The 21,680-nt window shown below is 39.0% G+C and overlaps 1 protein-coding gene across 7 annotated transcripts in view; it reads right to left on the bottom strand.

Annotated features, from left to right (window-relative positions):
* The window catches only part of lrp1aa (low density lipoprotein receptor-related protein 1Aa), a 258,171-nt gene that overhangs the window by 150,988 nt on the left and 85,503 nt on the right, over window positions 1-21,680 (bottom strand). For all 7 annotated transcript variants that reach the window (XM_037532351.1, XM_037532352.1, XM_037532353.1 and 4 more), the window contains exons 7-9: window positions 3,037-3,199; window positions 1,964-2,186; window positions 462-651 (exon numbers count right to left, since the gene is read on the bottom strand). In XM_037532351.1, the coding sequence (XP_037388248.1) occupies window positions 462-651; window positions 1,964-2,186; window positions 3,037-3,199 (576 nt within the window). The remainder of the gene's footprint in view (window positions 1-461; window positions 652-1,963; window positions 2,187-3,036; window positions 3,200-21,680) is intronic.

The raw sequence follows: 21,680 nt of genomic DNA, 5'->3' as shown, positions 1-21,680 counted from the left end.
GAATCTGTATAATAGCATACAGTAATACTTTGCTCTGGTTATTAACGGCCCCCTGTCTTGTGTGTCTTGTGTGTCTTGTGTGTCTTGTGTGTCTTGTGTGTCTTGTGTGTCTTGTTTTTATTTTTTTTTGTCGTTTTCATTGGTTTTCATAATTTATTCCACTCTTTTTTTGGACAAAACATTAATGCATACTTTAATTTTATCCTAAATAACTATAAATGTTCCAAGCTCTGGTAAATGTCTAACACCCTTAGAAAGATGAACAGAAAATCTGCTTTTCTTTACAGGAGAAAGAACATTACTTCCTTGAATAACATCATTTTGGACCATTCTTGACAGTTCATACATCACTAAACGTCTTCACAAATTTAAGACAAATTATGCCAATTAAATTCATACGGCGGAAACTAGATGTATCGCTCACACAGCCAGAAGCGGCGAAGAACAGGTGCATTCTGTACCTGCAGGCTGGCGTCTCTGATGGAACACGTGCAGGGCGCCCCCCTTGTCCACCCGGGTGACCACTTGGTAGTCTGAGCTGTTGAAACGGTTGATCCGGATGACGCTGGTTTTGGGCTGCACGTTGGCGTTCTCCGAGTTGGTGGCATAGAGATAGTTCTCAAACACTGTCAGCCCATAAAGGTGCTCAATCTGAGAGTACAAACACAGAGAAAAGAGGTAAAGACGCTTCTCATGAATATGGCTGTGTATCAAAACTCAATACCAAACTTTGTCAGCACTACAGATTAAGATTATTTTCAGATTATGTCAGACACCTAACATCTCTCGACTGATCCACTGCATTTGTAACAATGCAAATCACTGCTGTCGGAAACAAAACCTCGTATCGCCATTTTTGTCGTTTTTGACATAATTTGAAAATGCGTGTTCTTTACATCGTGTGCAATTTCATGATGAATGTACCAAAAGAAACAGACAAAATTATTCAGAAAAAAGACTCATTCTATTGACAAAGTTGTTATTTTGTAGATACAAGGTTTTCTTTACCAAACTATCACATTAAATATATTTAATGTAGGTAATTGTAGATGTTCAATTTCCTACAAAAACAGACAAGAGAAAACATCACCCTTTAGACATTATAACTAATATGAACTACAAATCTACTGGAAATATACATTTACTTAGCTTTACGAAACTGAAAATTAATTGGGGTATTCATTTAAAAGCTGTTGGTAGATGTTCAGATAATTAACGCTGTGTGTTCAGTTGGATCTAATTGTGAAAATTCATTAAAAAAAATAAAGAAAATTTACTCCAACTCTACAATAATACAATTTTTGCTAGCGCCACTACTGGATTTGTAATAGCATGTTAGCACTAAGCTAACACTGATGCACAACATTTTTTGCCTGTTCTACATTAAACACTGACATTTCTAGTTTGTAAAAGACATTCCATATTTCCATATTTTTTATCTGAAGCTTATAACAGACATTATCATGAATCTGAGCTTGTACGCATCAGGTTTTCAATGGCTCTCTTAGGGGAGAGTTCTGCACAGAGCTGCCGCCACTGTCGTCCATTCCTAAGAATGTACCAGAACCTGCATATGTCTCATACCACAGAAAGATCAATCCTGATTGGAAGTGTTTTAAGATCTAAGATCTTTAAGCTCTCTTGTTTACAACCAAAACATTACAATGAAATAAGAGTGTTACAATACAGGCATGTTGTGTGTGTGTGTGTGTGTGTGTGTGTGTGTGTGTGTGTGTGTGTGTGTGTGTGTGTGTGTGTGTGTGTGTGTGTGTGTATATATGTTTGTTTGCATGTGTGTATAAAATACAATAATAATAATAATAATAAAAACAACAACAACAACAACAACAACAACAATAATAATAATAATAATAATAATAATAATAATAATAACAACAATAATAATAATAATAACAATAATAATAATAACAATATACAGACATAAAGCTTGTTAAATCCTCACCAGTAGGCCCTGTATGATGGTATGTCTATTCTTGCCCTCATAGTCCACCACCTCAATGTAGTCCAGGTAAGCATCAGCCCAGTACACCAGCCTGTTGACAAGGTCCAGCGTGATGCCGTGAGGGAAGACAATCTTACTGTCCACCAGCTTTGTACGATTCTGTCCATCCATATCACATCGTTCTACCTTTGGGATCTGACCATAGTCTGTGAAGAATACTTTCCTGTTTAAAGAGAACATCACATGGGACCCATTAATGCTATAGATTGTGACAAATAACGTACCTATACCTTACACGATCACACTTTTTGGATCTCTTACTTTATACTCTTGTTCACAGTTTGTACACTGTAGCAGCCTTCAAATTACATTGGATTAATTTAAAATGGACTGAGCAGAAGTTGGAAAGTGTCCTGTGGTCAGACAAATCAACATTTGAAATTCTTTTTGGAAATCATGGACACTGTGTCCTCTGTGCTAAAGACCATTAAGCTTGTTATCAGTGCACAGTTCAAAAGTCAGTATTCAGAATGGTATAGGGAATATAAAATGAAAAATACAACAAAAGAGACCCTGAACTGTTGTGCAGCTGAAATCCTATATCAAGTAGGAATGGGAAAACATTTCACTTTCAAAACTACAGCAGTGTCTCAGGTGTCAAAAGAAGAGATGATGAAACACAAAGGTAAACATGTCCTCAGCCCAACTTTTTTTAAATGTGTTGTTCATCAAAATGGACACATATTTTCCAAAAAAACAATAAAATTTCTCAATTTCAACATTTGATGTGTTGCATTTGTACTACATTCAATGAAATATAGGGTTTAAATTATATATATATATATATATATATATATATATATATATATATATATATATATATATATATATATATATGTGTGTGTATGTATATATATATATATATATATATATATATATATATATATATATATATATATATATATATATATATATATATATATATATATATGTATGTGTGTGTGTGTGTGTGTGTGTGTGTGTGTGTGTGTGTGTGTGTGTGTGTGTGTGTGTGTGTGTGTGTGTGTGCTTACCCCATGGTGGGGTCCAATGCGATGCCTTTTGGGTTGTACAACTCTTGATCCAGCAGAGTAACACATGTGACTCCATCCTTATCACATACAAATATCTGATCATCAACGTCATCAACAAAGTAAAAATTCCTCGTAAGCCAGTCTATAGCCATCTGCTCCACATCTGCAGGACATCACAGGAGAAACAAAGAGTGAATGGGAGACTGTTGAGAAATAACCAGACCGGGAAAAGGATGTTTACATGGTTCTACTGGAACTTCAGTCTGTTACAGTGAGGGACACTCAATTCTATGAATTGTGTGAACATATTACACATGCAGTGATCTCAATACGTGAGACTGCAATCACCACAATTAGTTAAAGATCAGAACATTTATTTTGTGTTTTGAAATTCCACAAATGCAAAGTGCCAGCACAAAACTTCAGTTATAACATCTGAGTCTGACTCTGAAAACCTGTTTATTTAGTTCCTTTCATATACAGTCAAGCTCTTCATTTTCGCTGTTTCAATTTTGTGCCACAGTGAGTTCTCTGATCTGGAAACAAATTAAACTTGCGACTCAAAGTCTAGGCTGCTGGGATACTTTCCTTTCTGACTATACGACTCCTTAAACATAACTTTCTTTGCATCTTGGATTGAGGTACAGCTGGGTTGCTCAAGAGACACAGCACACTTGGACACAGCACAAGTCCTCTACTTTGACTGGAATCAAATACTGTATCCTCAGAAAAGTCCTTTACCTTCTAACCAGATCACTTTAAAGAAAAGGGTTCACAGAAAAGGGACACTGAGCTGAATAACACTATGTTATGTTATATTAATACCAAGCTAACTGTTCACTTTCCCACACGTTTTATACTGCGCAGAGGGAACTCCACCTCGATTTTTTTTTTTAAATGTTTAATTTTATCGTTAAGATGTAAACAGAGTCACTCAGTAAGTTTCTTTAGATTTCATCAAACCGCTCTGAGTCACAATTGTTCACAGCGGTGGTGATAGGAACCAGACATCTGAAATATTTAATGTTGTTAAATATCAAAAGTTATTACATGAAACAGCTGTGAATATACCGATTGATATCTTTAGATATCTTTATTGATATGATAGGTTTGGGCATGAAATGTATCATTTAAAAGCCATTTGTGGTGCAGGCATACATGCAGGGCGTTACAAGGTAAAATACTCCCTAAAGAAAAGGTACTATTTCCAGATTCACTACTATTTTCCCCCCCATTACCTACATTCCAGCTCAGAAGACATGTGTAGGTTCACTGGTAGTTTTGGATAATAAATAAAACGTCTATACATGTGTTGTAGTCGTGGCAACCCCTGGTTCCTAATTACTCTATAAGGAATCATTTCACATAAAATTCTACTGAACTTTGTTTATATCTCAACCACTGTGTGAGGCAGAAATTTCCCTTTAAGATGGTTTGGCTGGCATCTGAAGCTTGTACAAAGGGCATGTAAAAATGTGTTTTATATGTTGTGGTTTTTCAGTGAATCCTTCAGAAAACACTTAAAACCTGAATACATTATTGGAGGAGTCTGTTAGCTGAGCTGGCTGTTAACTTCAAATCCTTGAGACCACCGGTGGTTCCAAAATGCACTGACATTCTTCATATTCTTCACTTTCATATTTCGTAAGCTACAGTCAAAAGGTGGGTATCATATGAGAGCTGTAACTGTCTTCTTTCCAGTCAAATAGAAGGGTAAGGTAATTTTAAACCCTTATAATAAAAGGAGCTGAACTTTGTCTACTAAAAGTTGACCCATTTTTCCACAAATTGTTACTGAACAATTTGCCTTGTGATTTGGTCACGTAAATTCAGATGGATAAACCAAAATATACTCTTGAGAATAAGAGGTAAAACAAAATGCCATACTTAGGGTTTACTTTTTGGGAAGTTTACTCCATACACATGCAGTTTGTGACTGCAAATATGCATTTATATATTAAGCAAACTTGATGTTAATGTTTTAAGCTGTCTTTATAAAACAGGATTTAGAAAGACTGTGACATAATTTCAGTGCTCAGTGTGGTTATCCCAGCTGCTGCAGCTCAGTGTCTCAGTGAGTTTGCTCAGTACTGCTATTCTAAAGGAATAAGCTCTATTGATAAAGGTCTGTAGACAGAGCATCTGTAGAGGCTGCATTCTGTGTAAAAGGTCAGTCAGTGTGAGCGTTATCGTACAGTGCGAGTATATAAATCGCAGCTTTGTTCGAACACTTGGTCTATTCAAACGCACAGTGAGAGTACCAAAGAACAAAATTTCTAAGATCACACAGTGTCTGTCTGGCTTTAGAGGATATTCAGCTACAGCTCAACAAGCCAAATCAAAAGATTCCAACAAGATGGAAAACTGGAAGCGTGAGCTCCTCAGATGTGTCAGCCTCAGATGTGGTTCCTGCTGTCGCTGTGCTGCTGCTGAAAGAGACAGACGAGGATCAAAACTATGAAACCTACTTTACATACAGCTGTACAAAACTGCTTTTCTGACAGGGACCAAAACTTGCTCTTCTCCACTGTAGTACTACCCGATCCAAGATAACTGATGTAGCATAGCTAGCTAACACACTTCATTTAAAGTCAGACAGATTTTAAATGATTTAAAGTACATTACACTCCTTTACACTAGCAACTACTTCATTAGGCATCAAAAAACATGTACTCAGACTCTGTCTGTATCAATGCATTCCTCCTCTCTACTGTTCTAGATAAAACATTTCAAACTGACAACACATTTGAAACTTTTTATTTCAAATTACACATGTCTTATGTGAAGACAAATTCATGCCCATACATTTAAGAGGAAAGAGACAAATTCAATTAAATAAAGTAGTATATTGTTTGTTTGACAAGTTTGAGATGGTAGCCTACTTTTGGATGACCACCTAAAGAGAAATGCTTCAATTAAAATACTATTTTTAAGCTTAAAAAGCTTAACTGCTTTCAAAAGAAAAATACATCTTCTTAGTATTGGTCAATTCAAGGTTACAGTTGGGTATGTGAATTTAAAAATAAGTGTTTTTGTGCCATCTATATTGTTCCGTTTTGGTGCCCTTATGCAACCCTTAGTAACGCTGCTCACGATTCCTGGTAAAGTCGAAGGACTTTTCAGAGGAGGACAGGAAAACACAAACTAAGTCTAATTACTGGAGCCCTCTCTTTTTCCAAAATGAATCATTCACTGAAAAAAACTGCTCAATGGTCATTGCAAAAACAGGCCTGTTTTCAATTCTCTAGTTTTTACAGAACTGGCCTGTCTGTCCTCTGCTCAAGTTCGGAGGACAATGCAAACGCAGGAGGATGCTTAAAGATAATACGGCATCTGTCTAAACCTTGGAGCAAGACAGAGAATTTGTAGCTCAACGGGGAGCCAAGACGTATTATTTCAGCACCAGATGGGGAAAAAAAAACCATGAAAATAGATGAAAAGAGCAAGAGCACAGCTGTACATAAACTTTTTAAGCAGTTAGCGCTGGGGCTACAAAAGCTGCAGGTGCTGCACAAATTACAATACAAGGGTAGGAATGACTATAGAGGTCTTTTGAATTTGACTCACTGCTTTCTGTGGTGTTACTATGGCAGAGACATTTTCAGATACTGGATAAATAAGTCGATTTTTAGTCAAATTTACAGCCGTTGATGTTTAGTCCTCTTGTAGCACATAACAGCTCAAATGTATTAATCCCAATACAGGGGATGATATTCATTTTTGCTATGAGAAAAACATGAGCAGTATGAAAAAGTTTTGAATTACTAATGTTCATTTTGTAAAATGCGTAGACTTTCTCCACAAGGGGGTGCTATTGGGACTCCGTGTTTTGTGCATCATTGAGTGCATTTACATGCAATAATCTGATCATAATCTGATTTCTGCAGTTATCCGATTATTCCAAATGGTCATGTAAATACCATACTCTGACCCAGAAATCCGATTAAGAAATCTGATAAAGTGCTGGATTTTAGCTCAATATTCCGATTTCTCAGTGCATGTAAGCTCTTGCTCTGATGACAGCGTTGCCGTGAGTAAAAACAATTTTCAGCAGCAAACCATTTTAGAAGTGACGATGAAACCAAATACATGCTTAAAGAAAGGAAGGATTTAAATACTCATCTTCTAGATGTCGTATGTTCATGTTTAAGTAAAGTGGCGCAATGTTTTTTGAAGAAAAAAAAAAGCTGTGGCATGAAGTCTGAGTTTACGTTATGTTTATGTCTTGTCTTATTCTGTGAGTTTATTGGCTGGTTGCAAAGCAGACATTTAATTATTCCTTGACTCATGTAGACCAAGAGTTTCCTCATTATCTGATTATTCAACTGATTCTCTGCAGGATTATTAAGTACAAATACATATAATATATAATACATAAATACAAATACACAAATACGTAGCTGCAGCGCTTTTGTGAGCAGTTCCAGTCACAAATTTCAAAACAGGAAAAAAAAATTAAGTAAAAGGTTATTTGTGTTTATTTCACAGACAAAAACTCTGAACACTGAAATGATATATTGACCTCTGATCTGCAAATGTACCCAGTTTTCACATCACAAAACACATCAGCTTAGTGCATGTATGTCTCTGTCAATGACGTAGGGGTCAGGCAGCCTTATGAACAACATTAAAGTGTTACCAAAATTGTTCTATCGAGACGGTTGTACTTTATTTGCATAGTGTCAATATTAATACTGTGTGACCACACACTTTCCTCTCCCCCTCTTACAGTACAGCTTTGTGTCAGTAAAAGCTGACTCAGGGGTCCGTACGAGTGGAGAACAACATCCACATCGGCTGTTTTAACAGCTGTGACCACCGCAGCTAACCGCAGGTTATCTCTTTTCTTTGGAAGATGAAAAAAAGAACGTCTGCAACCTCCAACATGGCCAACTCTGACCCGAAAAAAATCAACAATATCCCCCCCCCCCCAAATCCCCAGCTCCCCCATTTTCTCCTCTCTACATTGGGCCTTTCGAAATCTGATATCACCATTATTATTATTATTATTGTTAGACAGGATCCATTAATACACCCTTCTATACCACGACCCGCATTACAGTACTGCACACCATTAACATAACACAGCGGGAAGGGAGGGTGGAGACAGGACTAAAGGTGAAGTAGAGAGAGAGAGAGAGAGAGAGAGAGAGAGAGAGAGAGAGAGAGAGAGAGAGAGAGAGAGAGAGAGAGAGAGAGAGAGAGAGAGAGAGAGAGAGAGCGAAAGAGAGAGCGAGAAAGCGAGAGAGCGCGAGAGATAGACAGATAGATAGATAGATAGATAGATAGATAGACAGATAGATAGATAGATAGATAGATAGATAGATAGAGAGAGAGAGAGAGAGAGAGAGAGAGAGAGAGAGAGAGAGAGAGAGAGAGAGAGAGATCACTGATTTCTACTAAAGGAAACTTGGCCGCTGTAAAAGAGGTGTACATCTGGGAACAAGAAATGAGAGAGAGAGAACGAAAGAAAGAAATAAAGGCAAAGGAAGAGGGAGAGTGACAGAAAAAGAAAAAGGACAAGAAAGAAAGAAAGAAGGGCTAAGGAGGGGAAGGGGAATTACAGAAAAAGAAAGGACAAGAAAGAAAGAAAGAAAAAGAAAGGCAGAAAGACAAGAAAGAAAGACGGACAAAAAAGAAAGAAAGTAAAAGAGGACAAGAAAGAAAAAACAAGAAAGAAAGATAGACTTAGGAGGGGAAGGAGGAGTGACAGAGAAAAAAGAAAAACACAGACAGTCAGACAGACAGACAGGTAAAGAAGAATAAGAAAAACAGACAAGAAAAAAGAATGAAAAAAAAATGGTATGATGGTAGAGAGAGGGGGAGAAAGAGAGAGGGAGAAAGAAAGAGAGAGAGAGAGAAGGGGGGGGAGAAAGAAAGAGAGAGGGAGAAAGAAAGAGAGAGAGAGAGAAGGGGGGGAGAAAGAGAGAGGGAGAAAGAAAGAGAGAGAGAGAGAAGGGGGGGAAGAGAGAGGGAGAAAGAAAGAGAGAGAGAGAGAAGGGGGGGGGGAAAGAGAGAGAGAGAAAGAAAGAGAGAGAGAGAGAAGGGGGGGGAAAGAGAGAGAGAGAAAGAAAGAGAGAGAGAGAGAAGGGGGGGAGAAAGAGAGAGAGAGAAAGAAAGAGAGAGAGAGAGAAGGGGGGGAGAAAGAGAGAGGGAGAAAGAAAGAGAGAGAGAGAGAAGGGGGGGAGAAAGAGAGAGGGAGAAAGAAAGAGAGAGAGAGAGAAGGGGGGGAGAAAGAGAGAGGGAGAAAGAAAGAGAGAGAGAGAGAAGGGGGGGAAAGAGAGAGGGAGAAAGAAAGAGAGAGAGAGAGAGAAGGGGGGGAGAAAGAGAGAGGGAGAAAGAAAGAGAGAGAGAGAAGGGGGGAGAAAGAAAGAGAGAAGGGGGGGGAGAAAGAAAGAGAGAGAAGGGGGGGAGAGAGAGAAGGGGGGAGAAAGAAAGAAAGAAAGAGAGAGAAGGGGGGAGAAAGAAAGAGAGAGAAGGGGGGAGAAAGAAAGAAAGAAAGAGAGAAAGAGAGAGAGAGAGAAAGAGAGAAAGAGAGAGAGAGAGAAAGAGAGAAAGAGAGAGAGAAAGAGAGAAAGAGAGAGAGAGAGAGAGAGAGAGAGAGAGAGAAAAAAATATATCACTGATTTCTACTAAAGGAAACTTGGCCGCTGTAAAAGCTCTCAGCTCTTTCTCGGCGCTGAGTCCCGAAGGTCTTCTTTATAACGCAGTGCTGTTTAAGCTTTTCCAGCTGCTTCACCAAACGGCATCGATTAAGAACTCGGACTTAAAAAGTGCACAAGAGACCGAATCCGGCATGACAGACGGGATTGAGCAACACCCTAAAAATCAACAGACGCAGAGCAGCTGCCCCTCTACTCAACAAACGAAGGCATCAAAGGAGCAAGAACAGTCTGGATAACTCGGCTCTCTTACATCTCATGTAACTGAGGAGCGAAGCCTTACGCAGAGGCAGAACCCGCCCTGCTTCTCTTGTACTCCACCTTTCATCTAACGTTTGTCAGGTCCTGAGAGGTCCTGTTTTTTACTGTTTTATTACTGTAGCTTTACTTTCCCCAAACAGACTGATAAACAGTGGAAATAGAGTTTAAATGTTCTATTCTGCATTCCAAGATAACACAGTATTTCCTTATTGAGAAACACATGGACATTAAGAACAAACTGTGGAACAACAGGAAACTTCAATGCTAGAATGCTAAAACTAGCTCTCACAATGATGTATTAGCCGGATCAGGATAAAATCAAACCGAGACAAGTGTAGTGAGCTGGAGTGAAATGAGTGACATCGGATTTTAAAGAGTTAATAATAACAAGGAAAAGAGAGTGGAAGGAAAAGCCAGTCTCTTGGGGTCAGCCGTTAGTCATTAGCCTTTATGGAGACTAGCCGGCTTTCCGTGTGAGCCTCTTTGTACCATTGTTGCTGCACTTAGAGAAGCTGCTGTGGGCTTTACATACTTGTCTGAAAGCAGTAGGGAAATATTTATATATATTATATATTAAAGTCATCCTTTATCCAGAGTCTGAAACAATGATGAAACAATGATTTTTAATCAGAACCTGCTCCTTTTTCTGCACTGTACAGATGCAGGGATGTGGGAAGTTGCGAGTTGGAGGTGCTGAAATTAAGCAGCGTATTTATGACACGACTGATGACAATATGCAAAATTATTTGCCCCTTTTTCGCTAATTTAGATCAAACAGAACACTTCATACAGTGCCATAAATGCAAATGAGTTGAGCGATGACCAATCAAATTGTTGATACTTATGCTCTAGGGAAGTTTCTTCTTTTGGGTATTGATTCCTAAGTTTTTTTCTCATGCTCTTTAGGAGCTTATCCACGTAAGTATGGGTTGTTATCATCGATTCTTCAACATGCTCTTTGGGAGTTTCTGCTTCTGAGTCTTGGTTCTTCTCAGAGTTTCTTCCTCATGGTCGCTGGGATTTTCTCCTTTTGAGTCTTGGTTCTTCTCATTGGTTCTTCCTCATGGTTGTTGGGATTTTCTCCTTTTGAGTCTTCGTTCCTTTCAGTGGTTCTTCCTCACATTCATAGGGCGCTTATACATTTGAGTCTTGATTCTTCTCAGGGTTTCTTCTATATACTCATAGCGAGTTTCTCCTTTTGAGTCCTGGTTTCTTTAATTGTTTCCTAAAGAGTGTTACCTTTTGAGTCTAGGTACCTGTCAGTAGCTTTTTCTCACACTCTTAGAGAGCTTTTCCATTTGAGTTCTGGTTACTCTCAGTGGTTCTTCCTCATGCTTTTAGACAGTTTCTCCTTTTGAGTCTTGGGTCATTTCAGTGGTTCTACTATACGCTCTTGGACAGTTTCTCCTTATGAATCCTGGCTCCTCTGTTTCTTAAAGCTTTTAAAGGGTGTCTTGGTTCTTCTCAAAGGTTTTTCATTATCTTTTTGGGAAGCTGAGTAATAAAACAACTGATACTACTTCCAGTCTTCACTGTGGAGTTTCAGCACACATGCAAGATATGCTTTACTTTATTCTCTCGGGAACCATATGAAGGTGGACAAATGTGACGTGGACAAACTTGAGTCAACACTGCGGACGAGCAGTGGAGAAAGTGCAAAATGGATCTCAGGCAACTGCTGCTTGGCTCAGTGAGCCTTTAATACCCATCTGCAAACTGCACCTCCCTCCAGCCCCTCAAAGAAAGCCATACGAAACTGGACTAAGGTGCGTAAACAGACTCACTCTGAGCAGATGAAAGGGAAATATTCAAAACGTATCTTATGCTTGCTCAACGGTTGCCTGGCAGATTTCAAAACGTCAAAACACTCAAATTATTCAACAGGTCTTAAAAAACAAGGAGGTCATAAGCTCTGAAAGTTTAATTCCCTGTTCTCTGAAACTTGGCGAAGCTGAAGACTCAAAGCTCTTTAAGCCGCACCCCCTCTCCATTCCTCTGTCAGAGGAAAAGTGCCAGCAGTTCACAAGGCTTTGCGACAAATATCATCTGGAAAAGGCATTGACCAGGCAACACACGACAGAGTGAGAAAAACAAGACAGGGCCTTCAGAAATGGAGCAAGAGTGAAGGCTAATGGCTAATCCAGGCCACAAGAAGGGGTAAAGAACTAAGAAAGGGAGAAACAATGGGAAAAAAAGAGAGAGAGAAAGAAAGAAAACAATGCCCCAAATGTCAACAGAGCTGTGGCTGTGTTGACACAGCATGAGCTGATTCTAGCACATGACCATTTAAGAGGCTTTAACAGAAACTTCTGTACCAAGTGGGCGAACTGTCAGCAAGCCACGCCCTCACGACCTTCTAATTTCGGTCCTACACACGTAGAAAGATGGTTCTTCAAAGGTTCTTTAGTAAAGAAAATGGCTCTGTGTAGAATCATGAACACTCAAAGAGCCCCTTGCAGGGTTAAAGAGTTCTTAAGATTGATGGAGTATGTGCTGTAGGTGGTTATATACAGAGGCTTTTTGAAAAGGGTTCTTCTATTCTTAGGATGTAAAGCTTGTTACAGTAGAAGGATCCTTTCTGATGCTATTTAGAATCATCAAAATCTCAAGAGTGCTTTGAATATATGTAATATCTAGGTGAAGAAGAACCAGAGAGAGATGCTGCGCATGCAGCCAAATGCTCTTTTATTGAACACAGTGTTTCATGACTCACATCCAGAGTTATGAAGCTATGAAGAGGGGCTGAGATGCATGTGATTTTATTCATACATTCCTCTACTTTTGTGATCCTAAGACTTTGCTAAACCTCTTTTTGAGCACCATATGAGTAAAGCTGCATTTTCATAAGCAATATTAGGAATTTCTAAAACCAGATTTGATTTTTACAGCTTTTGAGCCCAATTTCCTCTTGGAATTTAAGAATATATGCAAAAATCAAGAAAACGATGTCAAAGAGTTAACCACAATAATACCATCTCTCCCCTAACTGGGAGTGGGGCACCTCCTGAGAGCCTCTTTGCATGGTCACTCTGCACGACCAAACCTCCTGTGCTCCCACGGCAGTGCAACCAATAGTGGGCACAGTATAGTCTACCTGTTAAGCTGTTTGTGTCATATCACGGTGGAAGTGCATACAAATGCTGCAGTGTTGATAAATATGACAAACTATATTCTAATATGTTTTCTTCTGACTACGGTCAGTAATTCTCCTATAAACAGCTGCATGGATGTAGATCAATAACAGAGAGCACAACAATAGAAAATGTACAGCAACAACATATTATGCATACTAACAAGTAACTTAACCGGATGGCAACATATGACATCCTCTTATTATGAGCAGGGCTTTTTTTTTTTTTAATCTCCTGATGCTTCTTAAGCAGTGTTTTCTTTTCATTTGAACCCATTTTTCCTTAAATTAAGCGTCTGTGTATTAAATCATAAGATTCAGTAACTACTGCGAATTATTCAGCAACTATGAGGAAACAGCCATAACTGAGAAACTGAAGTACTGCGCAAAAGTCAGAGACTTTTTGTAGTAACTTTGGAGGTTCTTTGGAAAACTGAAAATGGTGCTTTGGAGAGCTGTAAAGAATGGAAGCTGTAATAAAAATAAAAACACACTAAACACCAAAACATTGGATATTATATTTAGTTGTTGCTTCTAATTTCCTGTTGTTTTCGGCTTTTATTCTGACCCTGAAAAATGAATAACTTGTGCTTTGAAGCCCACATATATGCTCTTACATTTTTAAAAGTTAAATAAAGCCTTTCCAGTGTAATGTAAAATAACTACTTTCCTTTTCTACTTCAATCACAGTTTGGTCGGATATGCCAACACTGAATACTCCCAGGACCATAAACTGCATAAACTGCACATAAATTGTGCGAGCCTGGTGATAACAGTATAGGCCCTGGGGGGGTGTCTCATGTCAACAGCTCTGTCTGGAATACAGGCCTGTTTCAAAACAGGATATAAATAAGCTGCAGAAAACCCAGTCATCCTACACAAACCACACGTAAGGAAAAAAAACCCGAAAAGCTTGCATACAGTCGTAGATGTATTCTGACTCTTGATAATGGCTTCCTGATGGCCGCAATGTAAACAGCACTTTCGCATCGCTAAATGCCTGGTCACTGCGTCCTGCAGATTTATTTTTTTTGCTCTATAAAAAAAAGCAGATTGAGGTTGAGCATGTGTGTGCACAAATCCAGAAGACCTTTCACACAAAAACCTTTTTAAAACTAGGTACCTAGCATGCATAACAACATAACAAATGTGAATCTGTTCTGACTTTAGATTTAGTGCATCTTGATACAAAACAGAACACTATGCATTATTAAAGCAAACATGTTATGCTTTACCATTTTCTCCCTTTCCTGTAGTGTGTTGCAGCTTTTCATGCATTTAAACCTTCTGCAAAGTCACAAAGCTCAAAGTTGACTCCAGAGGGAGAAACTCTCTCCCACAGAAACCACTTTTCCCAGCTGCCTGAAGCGCCTTGTTGGAATTCCAGCCACTTTCCTCCGTTACATGATGATGAAATCTCATAACAGCCCTTACTGCCTACCGGCCAGGTCGGCACTCCCTTACAGAGCACACAGCCGCTACTGGAGGGGGCAGAGTGTGGTAAGTGTTGTAGCCATGTGGAGAAGACACTGACTGGACTTTCAGGACTCTGGATCAAACTGATATAGCAGAACCAACACCGCTGCAGGAACAGCCACTGTGGAGTTTACAGTTGCTGAGGAGTAAAGGGTCTCTCTCTGCAGACTACAAGACAGGGGCGGAACCGCTCTGGAGGCTGACCAATCAGAACACGGGTGAGACGAACAATCAGAGTAGGCAAGCTGACTAATCAGAGCACACTAGGCTCATTGGGAGGCAGGGCTTAAAGACACAGGAGCTCTAACAGAGCGTTTCAGAGGGTGAATAGACATGAACAATATGAGGAAAATGTGGTTTTGGAACATTAAAGCTGTAAATCCAGTAGAACACAAATAAAATTGTGAACATTAACATTTTCATAATAGGTCCTCTTGATCTGATACACTAGATTAATATTGGTTCTATATAGAACCATGAACACTCAAAGAACCATTTGCACGCTTTAAGGGTTCTTTGCATGGTGAAATGCTTTGATGGATGGGGAATGTATTGCATATGTTTCTCTATAGCACCAAAAAATTTTCTGCTATTGTTACAATGTCAAGCTAGTAACATATGAACACCCTTATTGGGGCTTTTTTTGGTGCTAGTACACCCTTTTTGGTGCAACACATTCCCCATCAATCAAATCGTTTCACCATGCAAAGAACCCTTAAAGCAGGCAAATGGTTCTTTGAGTAGAACCATCTTTAAGGGTGAACCATCTTTAAGGGTGTAGAGATGTTGAGTGTAACAAATTACCAAATTATCTAAAATAAATTTTTTAATTCTAAAATTACCAGCTTCTTATAGTTTCACAGTTTAAGATGCTCATATTAATCTTTAGACATTTCTGGCTTCAGTGGCTGCATGGAGAGCTGTGTGGTGTGTTGCTTTCTGACACTACATGAATGCCTGGAGTGATACAAACTAAATAAGCTATTATTTTATTTATAATATTTTCATATTAACAGTACCAGTCCTTTACCATGTTGTTCAGGCTAACATTTCAGTCGCTTGATTAAAAATAAAAAAAAAGGTTCCGAACATTAAATAAAGAACCGAATACCAACATAATGAAGCCCTTGAGTAATCATTATTCATTACTAAAAGCCCCCCTGACAGCATGACATTGAGCAACAAAATAAAAGTCCCGCACAGAAGGCCTACTGTAATTGCATTGTACTTCATGACAGCTTCATCAGCAAATTACCCGCTCCTCACTCAGTGGACGAAAGAGTGATTTTAACAATAATAATATATTTTGCAACATAAATGGTTTTGGACCATTTTGGGGCCTATATGCCTTAACAGTCAGAGTTCCCTTTAAAGAACCTTGAGATTTAAAAAAAAAAAAAAAAGTGTTTGTTATTTATAAATAAACGCTAAATCAATGTGCAAATTGAGAAGTATTTGACAAGCAGCTGATTACATAACGAGTACTCCGCTCGTCGATTGCTCCACCAGATTCCTGCATGATGGAAAATTCAACATCAAACGTCATATTGGTAGCAGACGTGACTTCAAATGACGGCTAAAATGAAAATATGCCAGATTAGAGAAGAAAAATATATGAGCAGGATACTGACCATTCATTACTGGAATCTGAAATTTCACAAGAGGGCGGTGGAGATGGGAGAGAGAGAGAGAGAGAGAGAGAGAGAGAGAGAGAGAGAGAGACACAGAGAGAGAAAGACAAAGAGAAAGAGAAAGAGAAAGAGAGAGAGAAAGAGAGAGAGAGAAAGAGAGAGAGAGAGAGAGAGAGAGAGAGAGAGAGAGAGAGAGAGAGAGAGAGAGAGAGAGAGAGAGAGAGAGAGAGAGAGAGAGAGAGAGAGAGAGAGGTACATCTGGGAACAAGAAATGAGAGAGAAAGAACATCTGGCTACCTCATCTGGACGGCATGCAGAGGTTTTGAATCACTGCAAACATCATTTCCTGTGTGACCCCACCATGTGGCTTCCATGGCGACCTTGCAAACTCACCACCACACAAATTTCAGCTTCAAAATGCTGCAGCATGGCAAGATCTACTGACCTGTATTTTTGCAGTCCAATTTAAATAAAGCTGGACTACATAAAAACTGTCATGCCTCAAGGTGGGTTTCATCTATACTAATGTACTCTAGTCCATGTTTATAGATAACAGATTGTCATAAAGTGTCAGAAACCACATAGTCAAGTCACTAAAGGGGTATAGGTTTCCATTAATTGTCAGCCATGTTAGCTTCATAGCTCCAGTGCTAAAACTAAAGAAGCAAACTTCACACACCCTTTACGTTAAGCAGGAGAGGTTATCCTTTTATCCCCCAAAGATGCTGGATCAGACAGACGTAGAACATTTGGAGGCCAATGTAACACCTTGACCTTCTTTGTCATGTTCCTCAAACGGTTCTGGAACAGTGTGTGCAGTTTAGCAGGTCACTATCCTGATGAAAGAGGCCACTGCCACTGGGCACACACTATGAAGGGTGTACCTGCTCCACAATGATGTTTAGGTAGGCAGCACGTGTCAAACTGGCGTCTACACGAGTAGCGAGACCAGAACATCGCAAAGATCATAACTCTTCCTACAGTGCATCCTGGTGCCATCGCTTCTCCTTGTAAACAGTGCACATGTGGCCAGCCATCCATGAGATGTAAAAGAAAACAGGACTCACTGAACCAGGAGGCCTTCTTCCATTGCTCCAAGGTCCAGTTCTGATAATCGTCTGTTCACTGTAGGCTCTTTCGATGGTGGATAGGGGTCAGTACAGACACTCCCACATGCAGCAGGGTACAACCATCATTAAACATGTCTGTGGCTTGTGCCTCAGTACCTCTACTTTCAGTTCAAACCAAATATCGATGAGCCTTGGGCGCCCAACTCCCCATCCCTCCTCGGACTGCTGTTGGAAGGTGCTCACCACTGCTGACCATCGCCCCAAAAGCCTCGACCATAATGATTTTGGCCCTCTTCAAAGTCGCGCAGATCTTTACCTATTTCTCAATCATCCAACACACTGACTACAAGAACCAACTGTTCACTGACCATCTAATATATCCCAGACCTCGACATGCACCATTGTTACAAGATAACCATCGTTATTCGCTCCATTTGTCAGTGCTAGTAATATTTTGGCTCACAAAAGCTGTACAATCAAATACACCTATATATGTTCAAATTAAATGTAAGAGTTGTTTGAAATTCACTGAGTACCATACGTCTTTTCAACATTATTATTAAGGAGTCCAAACATAAATAATACTACATGCAAGATAATGATGACCTTCATAATCACCAGTCACACACCTCATATCTCCAAAATAATAACTTTACAGGACAAGGTGGCCTTAACTTGTAATGCATGTTAAAATAAAAGGACTTTTTTCAAAGCAAATGTCGGACCACTTTTATTGGTCTCTTCAGTATGCAGTTTTAAAATGATGCAAAGGATAACTAAACTCAAAAGAACCATTAAATCATGGAAAGGGTTCTTTGAATGTTCATGGTTCAATATAGAACCATTTTCTTTACTGAAGAACTCTTGAAGAACCACCTTTAAGTGTGTAGAATTTTCAAATCATTCATAAAACAAAACAAACAAACAAAAAAAAAGACAAAAATGAGGATGCAAAATATACAGAGATGCAATGGTGATATGTCAACAGCTAACAAAAATTTCAAAGAGAAAGATTTAAGACGAACATTGTTCATTTGGAGACCAATGGACATCACTCCAGCTGGTTTCCTGATACAGTTAATCTGCAAGGAGAAACTGTCAAACACTAAAAAGTTGCAAAGCTTAAGTCGTTTTTTTCATTCAACAACTTCTAGTTTGAACTGTCCCGTTCTACCTTAAATGGTGCATTCTGAACAAAAAGCTGGCTAATGAGAAGCTGACTTCAGCCCCGCAAAAACTAAACATTGAGAGATATTTTACAAGAAACTGTTCCACTTTTGCGGAGAGTTTCCTGCCGGAGATACAAGAAAAGCAGCTACAGCTGAGTTAAAGCTTAAAAGTAGAGCAAAGTAAGTCTGTGCTTTCGTTTAGAAAGCACATTGTGTTTTTAATTCCGTGCCTTCGGGAATCGCCATCTCACTGTGTAGCAGAAGGTTCAGCAAATTGCACTAAATGCCCTCCACGCACGTCTTCATCTCCCACTGAGACATAATGCTGATGGGGGTCAGCAGTTACAGAGCCCTCCAGAAGCCTTCATGTACTGGCTGACCTCTAAACTGATCATGGTTATTCCACAGGCTTTCTCTCAAGCTGAGGTTTTTCTTAGAGCTCCACAATATAGACAAATATGGATATATTATGATTATACTATTTTTGCGATATATAGTAAGGAGCTAAGACATTGTGCTCACTGACATATAGTGTTAAAGATTCTAAAAATGGAAAGTTCTGTTTACTAGACCTAGGCTGATCAATGCAGATCACTACCAGGCTAACAGGATCCCCCAATAATATTCAGCCTTTGAACTGAAGCACTCACTGAAGGATTCACAGTAAAAATACAACATGCAAAGTAATATGATTTACTTTAATATTTTGCACACTTTAAATATCAGTGTTTTTAACTGGAACTGCCACAAGCTGTATTAAACCCAGAGTGGGTAAAAGGACACATGGCATACCTTCCTTATGTGGTGGTAATTTGATATGAAAAAGCTACTAAGGCAAACTAAAGTAAAAGATTCTGCATTAAACACTATTTTATGATATGATTATATGACTAATTTGAAAGATCATGATTGAAGTTCTTGTCCATGTTCAGTAGCCTATGGTTGCTTGGCACTGGTAGCCTACTCTAATTTATAGAGTTCATTTTGTGCCAAAAGTCTTAAATAAAAGCAAAATATTGAGCATCAAGACATCAGAAAAGTGTTGCAAATACAAATAAATAAGGTTAAATCAAACGTGTTTGGTCAAAGAGATTTCTACTCATTTTCGCTCGTTCAGGTATTAATTCATTGCTCATTTTGCCAGTTTTGGCTTTCATTTATTATTTGCTGATTTTGCTGATCTATTGTTTTGCTTCTGCAGCTTCTCTTTTGCTTCTGAATTTTGGCACTTTTTTAAAAGGGGGTGGGTTTTAGAAGAGTGTATTTAATATTTGATTTAACTCGCATTATTTGTGTTGTATGTGTTTTGGACAATTTTATACTTAAAATCTACAAGCAAAAGTTTATGATTTTATTTAAAATTCCAACAATAAACCTCCACACTAGAGCAATTTTTTGGCAGAAGCACTGTTTACCCCTATTAAAAAATTCACTGAAGTAGCTTCTCCTGGATCCAAACCTCAAACACCAAACCTGTTTTGGCTGGTCACCTGCATTAATGGTAATGACTGTGTCCATTCAAACTGTTGCTTTAACTCTCTGGGGTCAGAGCACATCTTCTGGATTTGTCTATATTCTCCACTGAACATGATCCTCATCCGCAACTTCAGCAGCTGTAAACTATCTGCACACCATTTCACACGTATCTCTGATGTGGACTGGACGAAGAATGAAGGGTTTCCAGCATGATGGGTCAGCCCTTAATAATTTCCTGAGCGTCCGTTGGTCAGTTTCACACAGAATGTAGATGGACACACAAATCCACCAGTTCCACACAATGAGATGCAGATGACGTGCATCTCAGACCCTTTCCATAGCCTCATAACTCCAGATGCGAGTCAGTATGATCTCGTGATCAGATGGAATGGAAAGGGCAACGAAATGTTTAGACTGTATTTCCGTGCTGGATTATCACAAAGATACAGACACAGACACAGAAACAGAGTTTAAGGAACAACCATCACCCCTGAGACCAAAAATGTGGCATGTCTATTAGGCTACAATAAGTGACTATGAACTGATTAATGCATGCATGGACCCACAAATTAATTGAGACAGCAAATGATGAACAGTCCCACACTGACCTCTCTGGCTGACCACCAGCCTGCAGAAATTATACAGGGAAAACACTGATGTCGTTATAAAAAGTCAGGCCATAAAAGCCTTCAATGAGTCAATTAATGCTGGGCCAGTGTTTTGTGGGTAGGCCCCAAATTTCTGCTCCAATGGACCACAGCTATGCCCATTCAGGATAGCGTGCAAAATGGAGTGAAAGAAAACAGAGAAAAGGGAGAGGAGGTGGAGGAGGAGGGAAACTGCGTCTGAGTGTACAGTATGAGCATGTGTCTCATATATATATATATATATATATATATATATATATATATATATATATATATATATATATATATATACACACACACACACACACACACACACACACACACACACGTGTGTACCATGGCAGGTTGCACGCCACCCCCTCCTATATATATATATATATATATATATATATATATATATATATCACACACACACACACACACACACACAGTTATATAGACACACGTTTTCCAAAACTGAAGTTCAAAAATTTATTAAAAGCTACAGAGAAAATGTGACTCCTGAAAACCACCTGGAAGACGTAATAGACACCAAACTGCCCCCATCAGATAAACAGCACCTTAAGCTTTCATCTGAAAGCTTGAAAACTCAAGTTGCCACAGGTTTTTGTCCATCCTTCCACTGTGAGAAGACAACTCAGTGCTATGGGTCTGAAAGGATGTGTAGCTGTTATTTAAGTATGTTTTTGGCTTTTTTTTCCTCAGACACTGAAAAATGTGTACTTAAAACTTGTACTTAAAGGCTCTTTTGACTGGAAATTAAATAAATAAAGGGTCTCTGAATTTGGCACAACTCTGTACACTTTACTTAGAGGGTTTTCAGCTGAAATGTAAATACCAGCAGCACAGCAGACAGTGTGTAGCACACTCATCACTCTACCTTCTGTCCTGATTCAACTCCACCCGCACTTTTTCCTCTATAACTCTCTCTCTGCTTCATTCCATTCAGTGGTTCAGCCACTGGCATGTCCATTGTTCTCAGTACCACTATTTCCAAAACATTTCAAACTTTTTTTCCTTACCTCCCTAATTCCTTCTCTTTCTCACACTCTCACTTTAACTCATCTCACTTCTGCTCCTCCTCAATCTAACGCCCTTACTGCCTTTCTATGCACTTTTTTG

The sequence above is a fragment of the Pygocentrus nattereri genome, chromosome 21, assembly GCF_015220715.1.
Source record: "Pygocentrus nattereri isolate fPygNat1 chromosome 21, fPygNat1.pri, whole genome shotgun sequence".
NCBI lineage: Eukaryota > Metazoa > Chordata > Actinopteri > Characiformes > Serrasalmidae > Pygocentrus > Pygocentrus nattereri.
This window is presented reverse-complemented; position numbering and strand designations above follow the sequence as displayed.